Below are 20,716 nucleotides of genomic sequence, written 5' to 3' on the forward strand. Positions count from 1 at the left end.
TTGGTTCAGTTGGGAGATTCATAGGATTTGGGTTAATTCCATGCTGATCCATGGCCTGCATACATGCCAGCTTTGTGATTATCTCAGCTAACTGATCACAATTTGAAATACGACATCTAATTACCTCATCTCTCTCTGAAGGATGATAAGCACCAGCCCAATAAAGGATTCTAGAACTTAATGCAAGCTCTCCTGGAGGACCATTCCCTAGAAACACTTCGGGTCCCCAGCAATGTCCTTTTACCTCCTCGAGGGTCAAAATTACAGACTCGGCATCACTCACTATAATTCTATAAACATAATCAGTTATAGTCTCGTTAGGCAATCGGGAGTACCTTTCCCTTAACTCACGCTTCTGCAGTTGGGTGTATGGTCGAGTTTTTGTAGTCGTGGTGCGCTGTCCCCGTGCTCCTACAACAGTTTCTGTCTTGTAAACGGGATTCACAGACACACTCCTCATGCTTCCGGTTATTTCCTCCACTTCCATGTCGCTGCTCACTGACGCATATCCGGGCGACGCCTCGGGGTAGGGCTGCGCAGGCGCACTGTCCCCGTCGCTCCATAATGGCATCTGTGGCGCGAGCTGTTGAGCCAGGATGGGCGCCAGCTGCACGGGTGGCTGCGGGATCAGAACCTGCAACGGAACCTGCTGAGGCAAAATTGATTGAAAGGACAGCACTGATTGTGTCTGTGCTGCCGGCAAAACCTGCGGCTGAAATGGTAGCAGCACGGACTGCGGCTGGGAAGACGGCAGCACCACCGGGACCAGGACTGGAGCCGGACCTGGAGCCAGAGCCAGGGCCGGGGCGGCTGCAGTTTAGACGGTATCGGAGCTGCTGGAGGCAGAGCCGGCTGGGCTTGCGGCAGGGCCTGAGAAGGCAGAATAATTATCTGTGGAGAGGGCGGCTGCATCGGCGGCTGCGGCCGAACTGGAGTACGCGGCAGAGGGACAGGTGCATCCTGTGCCGGGAGCCGACGCGCCTGATCTGATTGGGATGCCACGGGCTGCGGCGAGTCCCGAAACAAAGTCCCTAAATTGTACGACTCGGAACCCGGTGTTTCGGCCTGGGACAGTGGCTGCTGAGATTGTCTTGGGGCCGGTTGCGGTATTTGAGTAGGAGGAGAAGGAGCGACCGACAGACCTAAGTGAGTTGCTGACCCTCTCCGACAGACCGCGGGCTGCGGTGTACTGGCACGTGACCCAGCTCTTGACTGTAACGCTTGGACAAACATCTTTTCTAATCTTTCTTCCCAAAGTTTCATTCTATCTTCAATTACTGCAGGGACCGTCGCGGCAGTTCCCCTCGCGGCCGCATCCCTTTCATTTTGAAGCAACTTTATTTCTCGCCGAGCAGCATCTAAACTCGCGCCTTGCCGATCAAGTTCAATACTTAATCTCCTGTTATCAGGTCTCAGCTCCTTCAATCTACATGCAAAATGATCTAATTCGTCTTGGGCTTTAAGTAGACATGCCGCCTGCCAAGAGAATAAGGCCCTCGATGTCCACACCCTCGACACCTTTAAAGGCTGTATATAGTGCAATAACCACATCTGTAGACTTGTCAGCAATTTGTTCCATAGTACCATTACCAAGCATGTTCATAACTTTCCACATATGGGCAGGCTCCAAGACGGATGCCAGCTTATCAAATGGATCATATGCAACCGCCTCCTGTGAATTCTCTGCCTCCGCTGTGACAGACTCAGACTCTGCTCCAGCATGCGGCAGCGGCTGCTGCTCCATTATGATATTTTCTGCAATAAATCTGTAGTTATTCTACGGTTACAGATCCCATCCTCATCGCCAATTTCTCACGGAAGGTAGTTTGGGAGGTTGTGGGAAAATACGCGGGGCTCACTCGTATAGTTCAAGTGATTTATTGCTCAGACACGGAGATCCCCCTCCCGAACTAAATTACCCACGTGATTTCTTTTGATCTGAGGTTGTAGAATAACATTTCAGAAAATGGCAAATAAAGAGAGTCTGTGATTTCTTTAAAGTCTTTTGAGTCTTTAAAGTTACTCAGTCTTTAGGTAGGAGAGTCTTTTCTTTGATTTACTCACTGTTTAGCAGTCACTTCAGTAAAGTTCGAAGTTTTGGGCGGTGTCCCTTTGTTTGTCAGGATCGGGCCTAAATGGGCTTCAGGCCTCTGCGGCCCCTTCGTCAGGCAGTCCGAGGCAGGAACGAAGCAGGCAGCGAGCAGGGTAGAGCCGAGAGCAGAGAGAGCGAGCGAGCAAACGAACGAACGAGCTCCCGATCCAGGAAGGCACACCATTTTGTAATGTTTTCAAAGAGGTGTATCCCACCAGTCCAGGCTAATTTACATTATTCTTACAGATTGGCACAAAGTTATAATCAATCCATACAATTGGAGAATTTTTACGAAAACAATTTCTAAGACCACCCCAAGTTCGGCCCACACCAGGTGTTGAGCATGCCTGGGAAGCAAGGCCGACAGTTAGGAAAAGAGTGGCCAGTGTTTACCTTTTATCTCGACTAGGGAGAGACTTTCTCATGGGACTGAAGGATTGTTTCGGTTTTGCGATGCTCTTGGCATTAATGTGAGACACTATAACTTTCACAACAGGGAGGCCTGCTAAGGGCTTCTGCTACTCTCCATGACAAACACATCGATTTTGGCAACAAAGTAGAGTTCAAAATCAGAACAGTAGTTTTTACCCATAAATCAGTAGATATGATGAACAACCTAGACATATACCAAAACACAGGAGTGTTCACCTTGAAAGCACACAATTAAAGCATGAATCGGTAGACTTCGAGCAGAAACATTTTGATTTTCGCAACAAACTATAAGAGTTCAAAATCAGAACAGTAGTTTTCTCCCATAAATCAGCAGACATGATGAACAACCAAGACGTACACCACAAAACAGAAGTGTTCAGCTCGAAAGCACAGAATTACACTGTGAATTAGTAGATTTCCAGGAGAAACACATCACTTTTCGCAACCAAGTAGCAGAGTTCAAAATCACAACAGTAGTTTTCTCCCTTAAATCAGTAGATAGGATTGTTGTGGAAGGTAGTTTGCGGGAGATTTATGGGGAAAACACGCAAGGCTGACTTGTAAAGATCAAGTGATTTATTGCTCGAACATGGAGATCCCCCTCCCGAAACCAAATTAACCGCGTAGATTCTTTATGAGGTTGCAGAGTAACATTTCAGAAAATGGCAATAAAGAGAGTCTGTATTTTAAGAGTTCTTTGAGTCTTAGAAGTTATTTAGTCTTGATTTTAAGAGTTCATCAGCTACTCACTGTTCCAAACCGTTTAGCAGGGTTGGAAGCTTGGGCATTGTCCCTTCCTTTGTTAGGATCGAGCCCAGGAGGGCGGTCCGTCCTCCGCAGCCTTTGTATCAAGCGGGCCGGACTGGAGCTGGAGCAGGAGCAAGGCAGTGTTGCGGAGAGCAGGAATTAATACGTGGCCGAGTCGGGAATTTATCAAAAATAGTTATTTTTTTATTTTCCCAAAAACCCACCCCCACAACTATATATACAAAGATTAATTTAGTTTGATAAGCAGATTCAGTTGCATGAGAATTAATCTACACGGATACCATCAATAATCTGACTATATTGGAAGTCAGAAGTTGGAAAAGGCGTCGGCTATTAATTAATAGCGGTCTCTTACTAAATTAAGCTAAGCCAAATAACTCACTCAGGCTGGCTCGTGCGGTCTGTCTTCCTCCTCCAGTGGCTGCAGGTGAATCGTTAAGGGTCGTTAAGGGTCGTTAGGCACACAAAGGTGTCAGTAGGAAAGCGAATTCCTGAAGGTCTCTGCAGTCCAGCCGGGGGAGTGTGTGAGCTCAGGCAGACACATAAGTCCAGGCACAGGCAAAATCCAAAGCGGGAACCCCAAAGGCGGGAAGACCCCCAATATTTATAACCTTCGCTAGACAAAGGGCAGAGTTACCACACCTTAGGCGCGAAAGCGCACGGCCAATCCCAGCCTGGCTCCAGCGTGGGAACTCACGGGGCAGTCCTCCCCCCACTTCACGGCTGCAGGGCAGGAGGGGGGGGGGGGAAACCAGGCAGCTTTTCCCCTTTCCCCCCGAAGTCCGGGCAGGAGAGGAATTTAGGGGTACAGGACTCCAGGACATCCCACCCCGGTGGTAATGAGCATCTTTGTCTAGAACTTGAGTGATAGGTGATCCCCCTTCAATTTAGTAGCCTATTAATATATATATATAGCTTAGCCTTTTCCAACATTAACAATATATATAACACATTAATTGCCCCAACAGTATTCAACAATACTTAACAAGGCTTAACAATAGCCCAAACAGTATTAATAAAGCTACACAGTCAATTGAAGATTGCTCTGTTCCTGGTAGAGCAACCAAGTTCATGGCAGAGCCTTAGATGCTCTGAGTCCATGGCTGGAGGTCACAGTCCGTGGGTCCTGATGCCATCATCCACTGGCCACCCTGGTGATATGACTCCATCTCTCGTGTAGCTGGCTCTCCCTTTCCCAGGTGCTGGTCAGGTGGTCAGGCACTGGTCCTCTGCCTTGACCTTAACCTGTAAGGAGACAAAACCTGCCTTGGCCTATAAAGGCCAGGCTTGACAATTAATAATTGGGGACGATCCACTGTGCACTGATCCAGTGGCCTTTTCCATTTGCATCTAGGGCTTCCCAGGCATATAAGCCTCTGGGTTTACCCCGTGCCATTGGCACTACCCCTATGGGTTGGCCTTTTTTACTGGGGCAGGTGGTCAGTGACCATGTGGCTCACCTTGGCAGCAGGTCTTTATTCTGGGGGCTTCTGTAGCTCTCCCCGTGGCTGCTGACCATTAAAAGCTGCCGTGCCACTATTAGAGTAATTCAGTGTTTTGCCTCCCGTGTGGGAGACGAGAAAGGGTTGACCTTTCTGTCTGGGGGCGAGCTGCAGTTCCCAGTGTGGGGGCTGCCGCTTCTGGGCGAACCGCTCCCGGAGCCACCGCTGGGCGTGCCGCTGCCGCTGGCCCGGGGCTTCTCGCGGCTGCCTCTGGATTTTGCAGCTGATTTCTGAAGGCACCGCACTAAATCCTTCAGCTGCCAGTCTGCCAGCTGCTTTAAGACAGTCTTTGGTACCCCTAAAGTCAGGGCTTGTCTATACCAACTGCTCTTCTCTCTGGGTCTCCAGTCACTCTGTTGGTCTCTGCCCCTTCCCCTTGGGGAGAAACCTGCAGGACCCGTCCCCCTGGGGGGGCAGTCCTGCACTGGCCGGACCTGCCTGCACAGAGTCCTGGAATTTTCTGGAGGAGAAGCACAAGACTGTGTCTTCCCAGCCCCTTTTCCTTCAGGAGACCCAAACCCAAACTGCAGCCCATGGGCATTTAAGTCGGTTAACAGTTCAGCCCAAGTCATTACATGCTCTTTGGCATCGTCCTCTGCATTTTTTGCAATCACACGTTGAATCTTTTCAACATTCCTCATTAGTTGGATGAGTTGCTGGCAAACCCTTCATAATAGGGTGCAGTCTCTCCGGGTCCACAGGGGCATAAAACGGGCAATCATAATGTCCCTTATCATAGATAGCCTGGACACAGGCAAGTCTGCGGAGAGCAGTGATGAGCTCAGAGGAGCTGGTGACCTTTAGTTCCGTCGGCTCCCCACGGTAGGCTGGGCGGACGCTGCTTGCCCAGTAAGCTATCTGGGCGGTGAGGCTGTGTGTCCCCTCGGGTTCACGTGTCAGGAACACATCATCCCCCCAGTCTCCAGCCGCTTCCTGTGAATCTAGAAGGACCCGGTCCCCACAGGCTCGGGACACTCGATACACATAGTCAGCGATTGAGTCCCCGGGATCTCTCGTATATTTGACTTGTAAGTCACTGAGCTGTGCGTCTGTAAACTGTTTCTTGATAACGGTGGTCCCTGCACCACCTTTTCTGCCCTTCACGGACTGAGTCCTTATTACAGGCAGCACGTGCTTCTGCACCATGGCCCCCTCCTCACCGGAGCTCTCTTCGCCGCTAGCCACGGGCGAGTCCAGTCGGGACCTGCGCTTTCTGCGTGGCTTTGAGGCTTTCTGCCGCACCGAGGCATGTGCAGAGGAATTCTCTGAGTCATTACCAGAGTCTTTTCTGCCTGGTTTTGGGGAACTCCTCTCCCCCAAAGAGCCCCTCGAGGCATCCTCTGCCTTTCTCCCCGATTCCCGTGAATCACTCAATTCACATTCAGATACGGAGACTGAAGAGGTAGTGTCTGCAGGCATTACAAGCCTTTCTTTCATCTGGGCAGTCAGTGCCACAGTCAGGCTCTTCGTCTGCGCCAGTATATTTTCCCAGATACTTTGGCTCTTAGCTTTTTCTGCTAATAAATCCTTTTCCAAGGCCTGAATTCTTTTTTCATAATTTTCAAATTCAGCCAGAGTCTGGGTCATGACTGACCCCAGAACAACAGAGAAATGCTATGTTGGAGACTCAGTAATCACAGGGTCTGAGCACTCAGCTAATTTCTCCAGGATTATCTCTGGATTTTTACAATTTTTCTGAGCCCAAATTAAATCAAGTCCTGTGATTAGGCATCCCTTTTCATGTAGAAATTCTATGATTGAACTACCCTGCTCGCTGCGCCATACTGTTGCGGAGAGCAGGAATTAATACGTGGCCGAGACGGGAATTTATCAAAAATAGTTATTTTTTATTTTCCCAAAAACCCACCCCCACAACTATATATACAAAGATTGATTTAGTTTGATAAGCAGATTCAGTTGCATGAGAATTAATCTACACGGATACCATCAATAATCTGACTATATTGGAAGTCAGAAGTTGGAAAAGGCATCGGCTATTAATTAATAGCGGTCTCTTACTAAATTAAGCTAAGCCAAATAACTCACTCAGGCTGGCTCGTGCGGTCTGTCTTCCTCCTCCAGCAACTGCAGGTGAATTGTTAAGGGTCATTAAGGGTCGTTAGGCACACAAAGGTGCCAGTAGGAAAGCGAATTCCTGAAGGTCTCTGCAGTCCAGCCGAGGGGAGTGTGTGAGCTCAGGCAGACACATAAGTCCAGGCACAGGCAAAATCCAAAGCGGGAACCCCAAAGGCGGGAAGACCCCAATATTTATAACCTTTGCTAGACAAAGGTCAGAGTTACCACACCTTAGGCGCGAAAGTGCACGGCCAATCCCAGCCTGGCTCCAGCATGGGAACTCACGGGGCAGTCCTCCCCCCCTTCACGGCTGCAGGGCAGGCGAGGGGGGGGGAAAACCAGGCAGCTTTTCCCCTTTCCCCCCGAAGTCCGGGCAGGAGAGGAATTTAGGGATACAGGACTCCAGGACAGGCAGGCAGGCAAGCAGGCAGGCGAGCAAGCGGAGTAGGCTGAACAGGCTCCCGATCGAGGCAGACCCACAATTTTTATAATGTTTTAAAAGAGGTGTGCTCACCAGTCCAGGCGATTTTTACGTTATTTTTACAGATTGGTACAAAGTTATAGTCAACCTGCACAATTGGACAATTCTTACCAAAACAACCTGTAGGACCACCCAGGGGTCAGCCCATCGACAGGTGGTCAACGTGCATGAGAACCAAGGCCGATAGATGGAAAACATTGGCCAATGTTCACCTTTTATCTTCCCTAGGGAGGAAACTTCTCATGGGACTGGAAGATTGTTTTGGTTTTTCGATGCTTTGGCCTTACAATGTGAGACACTGCAATATGCACAGCAAATGCCTGCTAGAAGGGGCTTTGCTACCCTCCATGACAAGGATGAACAACCTACACGTACGCCAGAAAAAAGAAGTGTTCAGCTCAAAAGCACACTATTACAGTATGAATCGGCAGACTTCCAGTAGAAACATTTCGATTTTCGCACCAAAGTATAAGCGTTCAAAATCAGAACAGTAGTTTTCTCCCATAAATCAGTAGATATGATGAACAACCAAGACGTAGACCAAAAAACAGGAGTGTTCACCTCGAAAGCACACAATTAAATCGTGAATTGTTAGACTTCCAGCAGAAACACATAGATTTTTGCAACAAAGTGTTAGGGTTCAAAATCAGAAAAGTAGTTTTCTCCCATAAATCAGTAGATATGATGAACAACAAAGACGTACACCACAAAACAGAAGTGTTCAGCTCAAAAGCACAGAATTACAGTATGAATCAGTAGACTTCCAGCAGAAAAACATCAATTTTCACAAGAAAGTAGCAGAATTCAAAATCAGAACAGAAGTTTTCTCCCCTAATTCAGTAGATATGATGAACAACCTGGACGTACACCAGAAAACAGAAGTGTTCATCTCGAAAGCACAGAATTACGGTGTGAATCAGTAGACTTCCAGCAGAAACACATCGATTTTCGCAACAAAGTAGCAGAATTCAAAATCAGAACAGAAGTTTTCTCCCATAATTCAGTAGATATGATGAACAACCTGGACGTATACCAAAACACAGGAGTGTTCACCTCGAAAGCACACAATTAAAGCGTGAATCGGTAGACTTCCAGCAGAAACATTTTAATTTTCGCAACAAAGTATTAGGGTTCAAAATCAGTACAGCAGTTTTCTCCCATAACTCAGTACATGTGATGAACAAACTAGACGTACACCAGAAAACAGAAGTGTTCAGTTTGAAAGCACAGAATTACAGCGTGAATCTGCAGACTTCCAGCAGAAAAACATAGATTTTCGCAACAAAGTAACACAGTTCAAAATGTGAACAGAAGTTTTCTCCCTGAAATCAGTAGATATGATGAACAACCTAGAAGGACACCAGAAAACAGAAATGTTCACCTTGAAAGCACAGAATTACAGCGTGAATCAGTAGACTTCCAGCAAAAACACATAGATTTTCGCAACAAAGTATTAGAGTTAAAAATCAGAACAGCAGTTTTCACCCATGAAGTAGTACATATGATGAAAAACCTAGACGTAGGCCAAAAAACAGGAGTGTTCACCTCGAAAGCACACAATTACATTATGAATTAGTAGACATCCAGCAGAAACACATCGATTTTGGCAAGAAAGTAGCAGAGTTCAAAATCAGAACAGTAGTTTCCTCCCATAAATCAGTAGATGTGATGAACAACCTACACGTACACCAGAAAACAGGAGTTTTCAGCTCGAAAGCACAGAATTACAGTGTGAATCAGTAGACATCCAGCAGAAATACATCGCTTTTCGCAACAAAGTAGCAGAGTTCAAAATCAGAACAGTAGTTTTCTCCCATAAATCAGTAGATATGATGAACAGCCTAGACGTATACCAAAACACAGGACTGTTCACCTCGAAAGCACACAATTAAAGCGTGAATCGGTAGACTTCGAGCAGAAACATTTTGATTTTCGCAACAAACTATAAGAGTTCAAAATCAGAACAGTAGTTTTCTCCCATAAATCAGTAGATATGATGAACAACCTAGATGTACACCACAAAACAGAAGAGTTCAGCTCGAAAGCACAGAATTACGGTGTGAATTAGTGGACTTCCAGCAGAAACACATCGATTTTGGCAAGAAAGCAGCAGAGTTCAAAATCGGAACAGTAGTTTTCTCCCATAAATAACTAGATGTGATGAAAAACCTAGACGTACACCAGAAAACAGAAGTGTTCAGCTCGAAAGCAGAGAATTACAGTGTGAATCATTAGCCATCCATCAGAAACACATTGATTTTCCCAACAAAGTAGCAGAATTCAAAATCAGAACTGTAATTTTCTCCCATAAATCAGTAGATGTGATGAAAAACCTAGACGTACATCATAAAAAAGGAGTGTTGTGATGGTTTGGGCCCTTACCCGCCCCCCCACACTTTTGGAATTGCCCCAGCTAACTCAGACGGCCTCTGGGAATATAAATGAAGCTATTTATTTTACAGCAGCAAATATACAAGCAGCAATTTATAATATATACAGTTATATACAGAAATATACAAATGATAAACAATACAGAAGCACAACTCCTCTCCCAGAAACCTGAGTCCCCAGGAGGGGTTCTCAAATCACCCCAACACCTCCCCTTGCTCTCTCAACCTTACCCCAGTTCTCAGAAAGAAGAGAGGTGCAGCTAAGAGGTTAGGGAGCAAGGTTAGAGGCAGCAAGGTTAATGAGATGCAGCTTCATCAAAGCCCAGAAGCAAAGTGAAGAGACAAAATGGAGAATGCTATCCTTCTTCTTCCCAGAGTTCTCAGCGTCACTGTGAGTGAAGAGACACAACCATGTTTACTTTTTCACTGCCCATTATCTAGTTCTTTTAACAAAACATTCCAGCTTGCTTCAAACTAGCAGAAGTGTTCAGCTCGAAAGCACAGAATTACAGTGTAAATCAGTAGATTTCCCGCAGAAGCACATAGATTTTCACAACAAAGTTGCAGAGTTCAAAATCAGAATGGTAGTTTTCTCCCATAAATCAGTAGTTATGGTGAACAACCTAGACGTACAACACAAAACAGAAGTGTTGAGCGCGGAAGCACAGAATTACAACGTGAATCGGGAGACTTCCAGGAGAAACACATCAGAAACACATCGCTTTTCGCAACAAAGTAACAGAGTTCAAAATCAGAACAGTAGTTTTCTCCCATAAATCATTAGATATGATGAACAACCTAGACGTGCACCACAAAACAGGAGTGTTCACCTCGAAGGCACAGAATTACAGAGTGAATCAGTAGACTTCCAGCAGAAACACATCGATTTTCGCAACAAAGTAGCAGAGTTCAAAATCAGAACATTAGCTTTCTCCCATAAATAAGTAGTTAAGATGAACAACCTAGACGTATACCAAAACACAGGACTGTTCACCTCGAAAGCACACAATTAAAGCATGAATCGGTAGACTTCGAGCAGAAACATTTCGATTTTCGCAACAAACTATAAGAGTTCAAAATCAGAACAGTAGTTTTCTCCCATAAATCAGTAGATATGATGAACAACCTAGACGTACACCACAAAACAGCAGTGTTCAGTGCGAAAGCAGGGAATTACAGCTTGAATCAGTGGACTTTCAGGAGAAACACATCAGAAACACATGGCTTTTTGCAACAAAGTAGCAGACTTGAAAATCAGAAAAGTAGTTTTCTCCCAGAAATCTTTAGATATGATGACAAACCTTCATATATACCACAAAAGAGCACTGTTCAGCTCGATAGCACAGAAATGCAGCGTGAATTGGTAGACTTCCAGCAGAAACACATCAATGTTCGCAACAAAGTATTAGAGTTCAAAATCAGAACGGTAGTTTTCTCCCATAAATCAGTAGATAAGATGAAAAACCTTGAAAAACCTAGACGTACGCCAAAAAAACAGGAGTGTTCAGCTCGAAACCGCAGAATTACATTATGAATTAGTAGACTTCCAGCAGAAACACATTGATTTTGGCAACAAAGTAGCAGAGTTCAAAATCAGAAGAGTAGTTTTCTCCCATAAATCAGTAGATATGATGAAAAACCTAGACGTACACCAAAAAACAGGAGCGTTCTGCTCGAAAGCACGCAATTACATTATGAATTAGTAGACTTCCAGGAGAAACACATCAGATACACATCGCTTTTCGCAACAAAGTACCAGGGTTCAAAATCAGACCAGTAGTTTTCTCCCTTAAATAAGTAGATATAATAAACAACCGACATGAACACCAAAAAACAGAAATGTTCAGCTTGAAAGCACAGAATTACAGTGTGAATCAGTAGACATCCAGCAGAAACACATTGATTTTCTCAACAAAATAGCAGAATTCAAAATTAGAACAGTAGTTTTCTCCCATAAATCAGTAGATATGATGAGAAACCTAGACGTGCACCAAAAAACATGAGTGTTCAGCTCGAAACCACACAATTACAGCATGAATCCGGAGACTTGCAGCAGAAACACATCAGAAACACATCGCTTTTCAAAACAAAGTAGCAGAGATCAAAATCAGAACAATAGTTTTTTCCCTTAAATCATTAGATATGATGAACAACCGAGATGTACACCAGAAAACAGAAGTGTTCAGCTCGAATGCACAGAATTACAGTGTGAATCAGTAGACTTCCAGCAGAAACACATTGATTTTCTCAACAAAGTACAAGAATTCAAAATCAGAACCACAGTTTTCTCCCATAAATCAGTAGATATGATGAGCAACCAAGACGGACACCACAAAACAGGAGCGTTCAGCTCGAAAGCACACAATTTCAGTATGAATCAGTAGACTTCCAGCAGAAAAACATCAATTTTCACAAGAAAGTAGCAGAGTTCAAATTCAGGACAGTTCTTTTCTCCCATAATTCAGTAGATATGATGAACAACCAACACGTACACCAGAAAACAGAAGTGTTCATCTCGAAAGCACAGAATTACGGTGTGAATCAGTAGACTTCCAGCAGAAACACATAGATTTTCGCAACAAAGTAGCAGAGTTCAAAATCAGAACGGTAGTTTTCTCCCATAAATCAGTAGATATGATGAAAAACCTAGACATTGTGCTAGTTTGAAGCAAGCTGGAATGTTTTGGTAAAAGAACTAAATAACGGGCAGTGAAATGAAAACAATTGATGTCAACTTCTCTCACAGTCTCGCTGAGAGCTCTGGGAAGAAGAAAGACTCTTTCTCCATTTTGTTTTTCACTCTTGCTTTTGCCTTAGACCTGGTCACATCTCATTAACCCTGCTCCTACTAACCTTGCTCCCTAACCTCTTGGCTGCACCTCTCTTCTTCCTGAGAACTGGGGTAAGGTTGAGAGGGCAAGGGGAGGTGTTGGGGTGGTTTGAAAGCCCCTCGTGGGGACTCAGGTTTTCTGGGAGGGGAGTTGCGCTTTTATATTGTTTATCCTTTGTATATTTCTGTATATAATTGTATATAACTGTATATATTGTAAATAGCTGCTTGTAAATTCTGCTAGCTGTAAATAAATTGCTTCATCTATATTCCCAGGGTCCGTCTGAGTTAGCTGGGCAAATACAAAGTGTGGGGGGGCGGGTAAGAGCCCAAACCATCACATTTTTAATTGGCTTTCCCAACGTGGGGCTAGATATATTTGAGTGATTGGAAATTAGCTCTGGGAATTAAGATGAAGCTAATCAAGCAGCTATTGTATTTGGTTGGGGCATTGCTCTGGTCTGGTTTTGTTTTCTTGGCATTTAGTTGGATAAAAGCTCAAATTGTTGCTTATTTTATTGATCTGGCTTATAATAAGGCTAAAGCTAAGGTTTCAGATATGTTCTGGAGCTGGGGTGATTTTATTCTTGGTTATGCTGGTTTTAATGTCTCTGAGAATATTACCAAGGATATTACAGGAGCTCTGGTCAATAATATGACAATCAATGGAAATTCTGCTTTAAATACGGCTCTAATGAGAGTTATTCAGCCTAAGACAGGAATTCCAACTGTTTGCATAGGCACATGCTCGTGTAAAATGGTTTTGCTACTCACAATTTTTAATATTTGCCTCATGATTTTAATATATTAATTTTGGCATTATTGGTGAAAAATTCAAAACCAGCTTCTGTAAGAACTAGGAAAAATTCTGTGTCTCAGAAGCAGTCTCTTTCACAGCAAAACAAGGGAACACAGTTATCGGCTTCCCCCTTGCCAGCCTCTGCCCCTCCTTCTCCAAGTGCTGGGAACACGGCCAGTGTTCCCGCCAATAACATAAACAATGATAAGGATAACAAAAACAATCCACAGAGTTTGGCAGGAGCCCCAGGAGGACAGGGAAATAATCCCACTAATGCTAATAATAACACTAACGCTGGTAACGCTAGCCCAGTCAGTCCAAATCCTAATGACACCAGCTCAGCCAATTAGAACCCCCAGCCAGCAGACCACAACCAAAATCCTCCTGTTAAAAACAAGGCAGATTTGAACTCACAAGCTCCAGGTCAGACCCCCAATGATTCAAGCCCTCCAGGTCAGACCCCTAATGATTCAAATCCTCCAGGTCAGACCCCTAATGATTCAAATCCTCCAGCAGACACATCCAAGTCTGTTGCTGTTCAGGCCTTTCTGGCACCTGCTAAGGCAAAAGCTAAGACAAAGAGTGGTTCGCAGGAGGATGTAAGAGAGGGGACCTCTTGTGATCAGCAGCAAGAGGAGGAGGAGGAGATAGTTAGTCTGCGAGACCTTGTAGATACGCTGAGACATCAATACTCAAGTGAGAGGAGCGCTGTGAGGTTAGCTGCCAAGAGAGAGGATGGTTCCCATGAGTTTAGGAATGCTATGAGGAAGGTTCTGTTAGGCCCAGTACCACCCAAACCATCACAGACGTACACCAAAACACAGGAGTGTTCAGCTCGAAAGCACAGAATTCCAGCATGAATCAGTAGACTTCCAGCAGAAACACATTGATGTTTGCAACAAAGTAGCAGAGTTCAAAATCAGAACAGTAGTTTTCTCCCTTAAATCAGTAGATATGATCAACAACCTAGACGTACACCACAAAACAGCAGTGTTCAGCTCGAAAGCACAGAATTACAGTGTGAATCAGTAGACTTCCAGCAGAAACACATCTTTTTTCGCAACAACGTTGCAGAGTTAAAAACAGAACAGTAGTTTTCTCCCATAAAGTAGTAGATATGATGAAAAACCTAGACGTACACCACAAAAAAGCAGTGTTCAGCTCGGAAGCACAGAATTACTGTATGAATTCATAGACTTGCAGCATAAACACATCAATTTTAGCAACAAAGTAGCAGATTTCAAAATCAGAACAGTAGTTTTCTCCCATAAATCAGTAGATATGATGAACAACCTACACGTGCACCAGAAAACAGAAGTGCTCATCTCGAAACCACACAATTACATTATGAATTAGTAGACTTCCAGAAGAAACACACTGATTTTCGCAACAAAGTAGCAGAGTTCAAAATCAGAACAGTAGTTTTCTCCCATAAATCAGTAGATATGATGAAAAACTGAGATGTACAGCAAAAAAAAAATACTGTTCAGCTCGAAAGCACACAAGTACATTATGAATTTGTAGACTTCCAGGAGAAACACATCTGAAATACATCGCTTTTCGCAACAAAGTAGCAGAGTTCAAAATCAGAACAGTAGTTTTCTCCTATAAATCAGTAGATAAGATGAAAAACTGAGATGTACAGCAAAAAAAAGTACTGTTCAAATTGAAAGCACCAAATTACATTATGAATTAGTAGACTTCCAGGAGAAAACCATCAGAAACACATCGCTTTTCACAACAAAGTAGCAGAGATCAAAATCAGAACAGTAGTTTTCTCCCATCAATCAGTAGATATGATGAAAATCCTAGATGTACACCAAAAAACAGCAGTGTTCTCCATGAAACCACACAATTACAGTATGGATCAGTAGACTTCCAGCAGAAACACATCCATTTTCGCAACTAAGTAGCAGAGTTCAAAATCAGAACAGTAGTTTTCACCCATAAATCAGTAGATATGATGAACAACATAGACGTACACCAGAAAACAAAAGTTTTCAGCTCGAAAGCACACAATTACATTATGAATTAGTAGATTCCAGGAGAAAAACATCAGAAACTCATTGCTTTTCACAACAAAGTGTGGCTGTTTGAGCTGATCCTCTAGCTGAGACATAGGGGAGAGATAAACATTCCAGGGATAGGTGACATAAATGGCAACAATAGATAAATTAATATAATTTCATTGGAACATCAAGAAGTTAATGTCTAGAAGCACAGTTTGTTCTCCCTTTTTTCTCCTGCTGGCTTCTGCTGCTGCAGCTTCGCCTGTCGTCCCCCGGCTGCTGTTTTGGCTACTGCTGCTTTGCTGCTTTGCCGACGCTTGATCCCTCCCCCATCTCCCTTAAGGTTATTGTATTTTTTTTTTCCCTTCTTTCCTTCTGTAGTTATTATCTCTCTTTACATTGTTATACTTCTACTATAAGAAAATACAATTTCATCTTTCCCTGACTTTCAAAAAAGGGGGGTTTGTGTTGTGGATTTTCTTCTCGGGGGGGGGATCAGCCCAAACCCGGGACAGAATTTTTTTGGTGCCTTAACGTGGGGCACGAACTTGGCTTGTTGTTTTTTTTTTTCTTTCCCCCTTTTGATTGATAATCAGAATAAGAACATCAGCGAAAAATTAAGTTGTTTGATATATTCTGGCCTATTATTGCCTCAATTCTGACTCTGTCGGTTCAGCAGTGTTTTAAAGATATGGTGCACTACCAGGTGTGTTCATTCTTCACTAAGATGGTCTGGGACTCGGCAAAAGCTGTGCTAACGAAGATTGGAGATGTTGTTAGGAATGTTTTAGGGTTTAGGAATGTCGTTGCGGGTGTGCCGTATGTGACATTGGTGTGAGAGACTAGGAGTTATTTGGAAGAGATGAGCTACCCAGTAGCCTGCCTAATATGTGTGAACTTGATGTTTTTGGCTGCTATTGTAGGTCTGGTTGTAGTGTGGAGACGAGAGAGATGCAGGAACAAACAGGCTGTAAGTGAGGTTTTTACCTTCTCCGGAGGTAATAGCAGGGAGCTAAGGGTTAAAGAAACAGTCTGCAACTGAAGCGGGGGAGGGAGGGCCACGGCACCGGGCAGACGGACTGCTCACAAAGCAGCAAAACGTCCTGCCTCGGAGCCTTTGAGAGGAGGAAAAATGGTTGGACATGGCCCATACCCCACTGACCCTGAAGCATGGAGGCAGGAAACAATCTGGTTCCCATTGGTACCTAACAGAAAGGAGTAAAGTAAAGGTAGAAGCGATGGAACCCCTGCAGAAGTGCAGTCACAAAGGGCTGCTGCGGCGGCGCTGGATCTGGCTGCAGACGGTGTGGGTTATGGCAAAGTTCCTCGGACAGATAAAGTTGAGGAACTGGTTTGTGGAAAACGTGGCTCGAATGTTTTGATCTGTAGGAGGGTCGCTGACACCAGAGCCTCTGCTAGCAGAGAGGCTGCTGAGGCAAAGACTCTTTTGCCTGCAACCAGGGGACCAGAAGCGGTCCCGGAGGAGGCGGCGAGGTCCTCGGAAGGCAAACCCACTAATGCCATCGAGCCTGCTAATGCCGCTGCTCCTGCCTTAGCCCCGCTTGTCTCTGCCGAGCCGGCTGCTGTTGCTGCTGTGGGGAAGGGTCCTTCTGCCTCAGCCTCAGCCCCACTACCACGTGAGGAACAGAGCCAGGCAGACAAACAAAATTCAGATGATTCGGTAAAAGCCACCTCCCAGAGTAAGACACAGTTTACCTTAGATAAGGTCTCCCTTGCCCCGATTAAAACGAGGAGAAAAATGGCAGCTAGCCTTGGGGGGCGAGGTAGCTCAGATGACGATGGGGATAAACCAGAGAAGGGTGAGCAAAGGGAAGAGGATCCAGGAGAAGGTACATCGTCTGGTGTGAAGGCCAGTACCCTTGTGGGCACAAGCAGTGGAAAGGCTAAAGCAAAGGAAAAACATATTCAGGAGATGGATGATAGTGATGATAGTGATGATGAGGAGAAAGCCCCGTTGTCAAGGAAGGAGGTCAGGCATATTAGGCAAGACTATGCCCAGAAAGAGCGAGAACTGCTGATGAGTTGGCTGAACAGATGCTGGGATGGAGGCATGGACACCATAAAAATAAACCCTCCGACAGTAAGGCAGTTGGGAGTTTTCTTGAGAGACAATGGCATAGATAAGCACTTAGGACATCTCGGTGGCAACTCTAACCTCTGGTCACGTGTATTGACAGCGGTGGTACTGCGGTACCCCAACAGGGATGATTTACCCTGGAGACCCTTATGCTGCAATATAATTGAACAGGGGGTTCAGTGCTTGCAAGAGATGGCCATAAGAGAGCTAATCTATGGAGATTATACAACGGAGGACCCTAAGGAGATACCTATAAGCTGAGCTCTCCTAAAGAAACTTATTCAGCTCGCCCCCTCTAATTATGCCCATACATTGGCAAGTAAAATGGTGGGGAAAGATGATGCAACAACTTCTATGACTGTGGGTGAATTCGCTGATCAAATGAGGCAAATGGAGGATAGCCTTACGGTTAATGCTATGGTGTCAGACATAAATACTATGACTGAAGAGATTAAAGATAGCATGAAACAACTCAAGGAGGAATTTAAAACCTCCCTATCCCAGTTGGGAAAGGACAGTGAACTTTCTTCTTCATCCTCAGAGTGGGTGCATGTCTCGGCCATCAGGGATAGGCGTCCTCCTAGAAGATCAATTCAACCTGACTCACTAAAAAATAGACAACAGTCACGTGGGTCTCTTTGGTTAATCCTACGTGACCAGTTTGGTGAAAACATGGATAAATGGGATGGAAAACCTACCTCACTTCTCCTAAAAAGAGTGAGAGAGTTACAGAGTGAGAAGCCTAAAAGAGTAGTCGCCTCAGTTTCCCCACATGACTCAGATGGTTCTGGTGATGATTCAACTGACACCACTAAACACTGTGCCAATTGCAATTGTAATGGCCAACATTAGGGGGGCCCTGCCTCTTACCAGGCAGAGGCCAGGGACCAGGAAGACAACAGAAAATACTGGAATGTATATGTTAAATGGCCTGGTACCTTGAAAATTCAGAAATACAGGGATCTAGTGGACACGGGTGCACAATGCACGTTGATGCCTTCAAACTGTAAAGGAAAGGAGTCTATTACTATTTCTGGAATTACAGGAGGCTCTCAAGAATTGACAAGGTTAGAGGCAGAGATGAGTTTGACTGGGAGTGATTGGCGAAGGCATGCCATTGTAACAGGTCCAAATGCACCTTGCATCTTGGGAATTGACTTTCTGAGAGAAGGGCGTTTTAAGGATCCCAAGGGTTTTAAGTGGACCTTTGGAATAGCAACTGTAGAAGCTGTTGGAGACAAATTGAAGTTGTCTGCTAGGCCTGAGCTCTCAGATGAGTCTGCAGTTGTTGGGCAGCATAATGTAGAGGATGTGACGTTGCCAGTTGCCACCCAAATTGTACACCACAGGCAATATAGAACAAACCGTGACTCTTTGGTGCCCATACATGATCTGATTCGTCATCTGGAGTGCCAGGACGTCATTAAAAAGTCCCATTCATCTTTCAATAGTCCCATATGGCCTGTGTGAAAAGCAAATGGAGAGTGGCGACTTACAGTTGATTTCCGCGGCCTAAATGAAGTGACTCCACCCATGAGTTCTGCTGTGCCGGACATGTTAGAACTCCAATATGAGCTGGAATCCAAGGAGGCCAAATGGTATGCAACCACAGATGTTGCTAATGCTTTCTTTTCTATTCCAATAGCAGAAGAATGCAAGCCTCAATTTGCTTTCACTTGGAGGGGGATGCAGTATACATTTGTCCTGGAGTCCTGTACCCCTAAATTCCTCTCCTTCCCGGACTTCGGAGGGAAAGGGGAAAAGCCGCCTGGTTTCCCCCCCCTTCGCCTGCCCTGCAGCCGTGAAGGTGGGGGGGAGGACTGTCCCGTGAAGGGGGCGACTGCCCCGTGAGTTCCCGCGCTGGAGCCAGGCTGGGATTGTCCGTGCGCTTTCGCGCCTAAGGTGTGGTAACTCTGCTCTTTGTCTAGCGAAGGTTATAAATATTGGGGGTCTTCCCGCCTTTGGGGTTCCCGCTTTGGAGTTTGCCTGTGCCTGGACGTATGTGTCTGCCTGAGCTCACACACTCCCCTGTGCCTGGACTGCAGAGAGACCAAGGATTCGCTTTCCTGTTAAGCACACCTTTGTGTGCCTAACGACCCTTAACGACCCTTAACGACTCCTGCAGCCGCTGGAAAGGAAGAGGAACACCGACCGCACGAGCCAGCCTGAGTGAGTTATTTGGCTTAGCTTAATTTAGTAAGAAACCACTATTAATTAATAGCTGAGTTCTTTTCCAAATTCTGACTTCAAATATAGTCAGATTATTAATGGTATCCTCGTAGATTAATTCTCATGTAACTGAACCTGTTTATTAAACTAAATTAATCTTTGTATATATAGTTGTGGGGGCGGGTTTTTGGGAAAATAAAAAATATCTATTTTTCATAAATTCTCGACTCGGCCACGTATTACTGCCCTCCGCAACAACATTTAATCATTTGCCCCAGGGGTGGAAGCACAGCTCAACGATCTGTCATGCGGTGATCCATGATGCATTGGAGAAAGGTGGAGCTCCAGAGCACCTGCAGTTCATTGATGACATCATTGTCTGGGGGAACACGGCACAAGAAGTTTTTGAGAAAGGTCACAAAAGAATTGACATTCTGCTGAAGGCAGGTTTTACCATAAAGCGAGACAAGGTGAAAGGACCTGCTAGAGAGATTCAATTCTTGGGAATTCGGTAGCAAGATGGTCGCCGTCACATTCCAATGGATGTGATAAATAAGGTTTCCGCCATGGCAAATCCCACAAATAAGAAGGACACATTGTCTTTCTTAGGAACAGTTGGATTTTGGAGGCTGCACATCCCTGGGTACAGCCAAATTGTAAAACCTTTATATGATATAACTCGAAAGAGAAACAACTTTCAGTGGGGACCTGAACAACAAGCAGCCTTTGATCAGATAAAACAGGAAGTAGTTCATGCAATGGGTTTGGGGCCTGTTTGAACTGGTCCAGACATTAAGAACATTCTGTATACGGCTGCGAGTGATAATGGTCCAACCTGGTGCCTATGGCAGAGAGCCCCAGGAGAAACACGTGGCCGACCACTTGGTTTCTGGAGTAGAGGATATAGAGGGTCAGAAGTAAACTATACACCAGCTGCTTATGAAGGTGTGAAAGCTGCTTCAGAAGTAATAGGAACAGACTCTCAGCTTCTTTTGGCTCCCAGATTACCAGTTTTGAACTGGATGTTTAAGGGAAAGGGGTCATCACCACATCATGCAACCGATGCTACC

The 20,716-nt window shown here is 45.0% G+C and overlaps 1 protein-coding gene across 1 annotated transcript in view; it reads right to left on the reverse strand.

The window, feature by feature from the left end:
• LOC135192882 (uncharacterized) overlaps positions 1-1,233 on the reverse strand; it is a 1,664-nt gene extending 431 nt beyond the window's left edge. The window contains exons 1-2 of the mRNA XM_064176259.1: positions 784-1,233; positions 352-646 (exon numbers count right to left, since the gene is read on the reverse strand). Of these exons, the coding sequence (XP_064032329.1) occupies positions 352-646; positions 784-1,233 (745 nt within the window). The remainder of the gene's footprint in view (positions 1-351; positions 647-783) is intronic.
• Between the last annotated feature and the right edge of the window lie 19,483 nt (positions 1,234-20,716).

This window comes from Pogoniulus pusillus, chromosome W (assembly GCF_015220805.1).
Source record: "Pogoniulus pusillus isolate bPogPus1 chromosome W, bPogPus1.pri, whole genome shotgun sequence".
NCBI classification, from domain to species: Eukaryota; Metazoa; Chordata; class Aves; order Piciformes; family Lybiidae; genus Pogoniulus; species Pogoniulus pusillus.